At 35.3% G+C, this 5,747-nt stretch overlaps 1 protein-coding gene across 1 annotated transcript in view; it reads left to right on the forward strand.

Moving 5' to 3' along the window:
- The first annotated feature begins 1,023 nt into the window (after positions 1 to 1,023).
- The window catches only part of ZBTB1 (zinc finger and BTB domain containing 1), a 10,654-nt gene continuing 5,930 nt past the window's right edge, over positions 1,024 to 5,747 (forward strand). Inside the window, exon 1 of the mRNA XM_007942286.2 lies at positions 1,024 to 2,924. Coding sequence (XP_007940477.1) covers positions 1,024 to 2,924 — 1,901 coding nt within the window. The remainder of the gene's footprint in view (positions 2,925 to 5,747) is intronic.

Raw genomic sequence — 5,747 nt, forward strand, 5'->3', positions numbered from 1 at the left:
CTCTTCTAGTCAGCCAGATAGCTGTCTTCCAGATTTCTTGTCACCAGTGAGTCAGTGCTTCCAGCATCACATCTGTTTGTTTAAACATCTCAGTGGGTATTCATTCTTTCAATTTCTGGAGCTTTTTTTTTTTTTTTTTGTTACCAATTCTTTCACTGCAGCTTGGACTTCTTCCTTCAATCCCATCAGTTCCTGATTATATATGCTTTTAAAATGGCTGAATATCAACCAGTTCTTTTTGGTACAGTGACTGTGTATTCCTTCCATTTAATTTTGATGCTTCCTGCATACTTCAATATTCTATGGAGAATCAATATTCAATATTCAATATTCTATGGAGAATCCTTGAGTCTTGCAATTCAAGGCTTATATTTTTTATTCAGTTTTTTCAGCTTGAGAAATGCTGAGTGTTCTTCTTCCCTTTCGATTTTTAAACTCCCAATACCCACCCAATTGGATTACTTTGAAGCAAATCTCAGATGTATAATCCCATCTATAAAGACTACAATATCTTAAAGACAAAGGCCTTTTCTAAAACACAATGAAAATATGCTCATCACAGTTAAAAAATGAACAATGATTCATAATGGCAATCATCTAAGAGATTTTTAATAACAATCTAGTTATTAATTTATAAGTTACATTTTTATTTACTTTGTTTTGTATCTTTCAAATACTTTTGAACTAATAACTTTTCCTTTCAAATTTAGTATACATTTTCCCCCCTAGAGTTATAATAAACCAAAATGATGGTTTTTGCTTATATTTCTTAATCACTAACTAAAATTAATATGAGAAGCCTGAACAAATGGCTGGGTGTTTTCATCCTCAAATTTAAAAAAATGATTGAGGTATTTATCACTATGTCTAACATTAGAATGGAAAGCTATTCATACCTTGATGGTAATAACAGAGTCACACAAGTCACAAATCATGATGAATTTTTTTTCACATACTTTTCTGCTATTTTGTCTGACTTTAATTATTAATTTTTGTTTTACATAGGTCTCTGATTAATAGAAGATGGCAAAGCCAAGCCACAGCAGCTACGTCCTTCAGCAGCTAAACAACCAAAGAGAATGGGGTTTTCTCTGTGACTGTTGTATTGCAATTGATGACATTTACTTTCAAGCACACAAAGCAGTTCTAGCTGCCTGTAGCTCCTATTTTAGGATGTTTTTCATGAACCATCAGCATAGTACTGCACAGCTGAATCTCAGCAACATGAAAATTAGTGCCGAGTGCTTTGATCTCATTTTGCAATTTATGTATTTAGGGAAAATAATGACAGCTCCCTCTAGTTTTGAGCAGTTTAAAGTGGCAATGAACTACCTACAGCTGTACAATGTTCCTGACTGCTTAGAAGACATACAGGATGCAGATTGTTCTAGTTCAAAATGTTCATCTTCTGCCTCCAGCAAACAGAACAGCAAAATGATATTTGGGGTGAGAATGTATGAAGACACTGCAACAAGAAATGGCAATGAAGCCAACAGGTGGTGTGCAGAGCCAAGTTCAACAGTAAATACACCACATAATAGAGAGCCTGATGAAGAGTCTTTACAATTAGGTAATTTTGCTGAACCACTATTTGATGTATGTAAAAAAAACTCTGTGTCCAAGTTATCTACTCCAAAAGAACGTGTGTCACGGCGCTTTGGCCGGAGCTTTACCTGCGACAGCTGTGGATTTGGCTTTAGCTGTGAAAAATTATTAGACGAACATGTGCTAACCTGTACTAACCGACATTCATACCAAAACACACGATCTTACCACCGAATAGTAGATATTAGAGATGGAAAAGACAGTAACATCAAAGCAGAATTTGGTGAGAAGGATTCTTCTAAAACATTTCCTGCACAGACAGACAAGTACAGAGGAGACACAAGCCAGGCTGCTGCTGATGATTCGACATCAACCACTGGAAGCAGGAAAAGCAGCACAGTGGAGTCTGAAATGGCCAGTGAGGAAAAAAGTCGAGCTGCTGAGAGAAAAAGAATCATCATCAAGATGGAGCCAGAAGATATTCCTACGGATGAACTGAAAGACTTTAACATTATTAAGGTTACGGATAAAGACTGTAATGAATCCACTGACAATGATGAATTAGAAGATGAACCTGAAGAGCCATTTTATAGATACTATGTTGAAGAAGATGTCAGTATTAAAAAAAGTGGTAGGAAAACTCTCAAACCTCGGATGTCAATAAATGCTGATGAAAGAGGTGGTTTAGAAAACATGCGGCCCCCTAACAATAGCAGTCCGATACAAGAGGACAGCGAAAATGCGTCCTGTGAGCTGTGTGGCCTCACCATAACTGAGGAGGACCTGTCATCCCATTACTTAGCCAAACACATTGAAAATATCTGTGCATGTGGTAAATGTGGACAGATACTAGTCAAGGGTAGACAACTTCAGGAACATGCTCAGAGATGTGGAGAACCCCAAGATCTGACGATGAATGGGTTAGGAAACACTGAGGAGAAAATGGACATGGAAGAGAATCCCGATGAGCAGTCGGAAATAAGAGATATGTTTGTAGAAATGTTGGATGACTTTAGGGACAATCATTTCCAGATAAACAGTATCCAAAAAAAGCAGCTGTTCAAACATTCTGCCTGTCCCTTTCGATGTCCTAATTGTGGCCAGCGTTTTGAGACTGAAAATCTAGTGGTTGAACATATGTCCACCTGCCTAGACCAAGATGTGTTTAAGAGTGCCATCATGGAGGAAAATGAGAGAGATCACAGACGAAAGCATTTTTGTAATCTCTGTGGAAAAGGATTTTATCAGCGGTGTCACCTAAGAGAACACTATACTGTTCATACTAAGGAAAAACAGTTTGTCTGTCAGACATGTGGGAAGCAGTTTTTAAGAGAACGTCAGTTGCGACTGCACAATGATATGCACAAAGGCATGGCCAGGTATGTCTGTTCCATTTGTGATCAAGGAAACTTCAGAAAACATGATCATGTACGGCATATGATTTCTCATTTATCTGCTGGTGAGACTATATGCCAGGTCTGCTTTCAGATATTCCCAAATAATGAACAGTTGGAGCAGCACATGGATGTTCATCTGTATACATGTGGAATATGTGGAGCAAAGTTTAATTTGAGGAAAGATATGAGATCACATTATAATGCCAAGCATTTGAAAAGACCATAAGTGATTTTGTGATTTTTCTACTGTACTAATGGTTAGTTGATAGCAGACAGAACACCAAAGCAAAGGATATGAGCTATTTAGAAATTGATTTTATAATATAAATCATTGGGAAAAAAATATCAAGGCCCTTTTCCTTTAATATTTTCATTTAGGATCTTAAGTATCTACATTTTAGGAGTTATGAAATGTTTATTTTTGTTTCTTAATAGAATTCTTTGTTTTTAGTTTGTCTTAGCTATGATTAAAATTACTTTTAAATGTAGACTACAAGTGGTTTTTTACCCCTTCAGTGACTTTTAAACTTTAGTTTTTTTATTAATAAGGTGATGACTTCACTATTTCTTTTTTTTAAAGTTATCTTCTGAAATTTTAAACCCAATATTAGTGGGCATTCCTGTTTAAATTAAAAGAAATTTTTAAAATAGTTATTTGATATTATCTCATTCACTTTTAATTGTTTTTTCCAGTTCAACAGTGATTTGGCCACTTTTTATTCCTCTTATTATCAATGAAATTCAGATTCTTAAATTGATAGGCCTACTAGGCAGGTTAGGTGCATTGAATCTAACCTTGAAGACTGACATGGGCCCAAACTTGGCCTAAAAAGATTGATGGACCTGAGGAAATTTCTATAAATAAATATTTCCTATAATTGATAAAATATTATCATTTAATAATCACATTTAAAACTTATATTAAGTGTAAAACCCAATGACTTTACCTCACTTGAGAAACTAGTGAGGATAAGCCATTTTGTTTTGTGATATTAAATTTAACTATGATAGTTAATTAAAAAGACATATCTTGTATTCATTTAAAATATTTTAATTTAAAATATTCTGATTTCTAAAGTGTGTTAGTTTATCAATTATTCTTGTTTATAAACAGACTTTAATATCTCTAGAAATATGACATCTAAAGGGAAATGATTTTTTCATCTTTAAAATTACATACTTTTGGAACCTACTTTGAGATTTGAGAAAGTTGCCATGTATACTGATAAATCTAATAAAATAAAGAAATCAATTATAAATCTGGTGGTTCTATAAAAGTAGAGTGCGCAAAAAAGTTTCTTGTGTTTTATACTTTCTAAAATTTGGGGAAAAAATGTTGTAGCAAATTAGTTTATCATGCCTTTTTTTTTCCTTCCTGTAAAGGACTATAAAATTTGAGGAATATAAAATAACCACAGAGAATATAAATGGAATCAGCTTATCATTTTTTAGTTAAAGTAGTGTTACTGTTAATTGTTGCTAACACAAGGGTCTATAAGAATTACATGTGAATTAAAACACTGGCAAAATTTCTGGCCCACCATTAAGCACATCTATTGAATACAGTGCCTTTTACTGTGAATATAATTACTTACAGTGTAATACTCATTTCACAATGTAAGAGATTTTAAATAACATCTATATTTAAAAATATAATGTTGTGATTGGGAACAGTAATTTAACAGCATTGCTCTTTTGGTTTACATCGTATTTTTAAGATGTGCAAGTATATTTTTGTATACAATTTACATAAAAGAACAAGTTGCCAAGAGAATTGAGAGACATATCAACTAGTACAGATTTAGTTGAAAGATGTATTAGAGCCCAGTGTGGACTTGGGGATTTGTGGAGATAAGTAAGGAGAGGAATACCAAAAGATACAGTGCAGAATTAAAATAATGGGAAGCAGAGGGAGGAGGAAATACACAAAAAGATGAATGAGAAGTCAGGAAGCAGGAATTTTTCAAAAAGCCACAGTTAACAGAGAAAGCAGGAAAAGTGATTCCTCTTAGTCTTAGAAACAATGGTTTATCAAGTAATTAAATCTGAAAAACAGATTACAACGAGATATGGGCTACACATTACTGCTGTGGTCCCTTCAGTGGTGTAGACAGTTAAGCGTTCTGTGTAAGCTGAAAGGTTGACCCCACCCAGAGGTGCCTGAGAAGCCAGGCCTGGCAATCTGTTTCCAAAAGGTCACAGGCTTGAAAATGCTGTTGGAGCAGTCTGCTCTGCACACATGGGATCACCAGGAGGTGGAATCCACTTGAGGGCAACTAACAACATTACTGATAGGCACCTGATAAACACAAGTCCTGTCACAAACCATCAAAGAATAATGTAAAGAGATACGATCAATTAAACCAAATTCCCAAACTATGTACAGTAAAACCTGGGAAAGCTGGGGCTCGGGTAAGGTGGAAACCTGTCAGAGAAGGACAACTCAAATATTTTCCACTAACGTAGCATAGAGAAGTAGTAAGACTGAACCCTGTCAAAGCCAGAAAACTTGTGAGACCCAGAAAAGCAAGCCAGTCCAGTCAATTCTGGCTCTAACAGGTTTTACTGTATATAATACCATTGGATATGATTGTCTTTAGGATAACTTTATCCATTGACTTTCATCAAATCTGTTGTAATGGCCTTCCCACCACTAAATAATGGGGCTCTTTTTAAATACTACCACCCTAAAAAGGATGATCTATTCCATTAGGTAGGAGCTCTGGTAGCATAGTGCCTAAGGCACTTGACTGCTAACCAGAAGGCTGGCGGTTCAAACCCACCAGCCACTCCTCGGAAGGAAGG

The sequence above is a fragment of the Orycteropus afer genome, unplaced genomic scaffold, assembly GCF_000298275.1.
Source record: "Orycteropus afer afer isolate SDZICR_OR568_19922 unplaced genomic scaffold, OryAfe1.0 scaffold00088, whole genome shotgun sequence".
Taxonomy (NCBI): Eukaryota; Metazoa; Chordata; class Mammalia; order Tubulidentata; family Orycteropodidae; genus Orycteropus; species Orycteropus afer.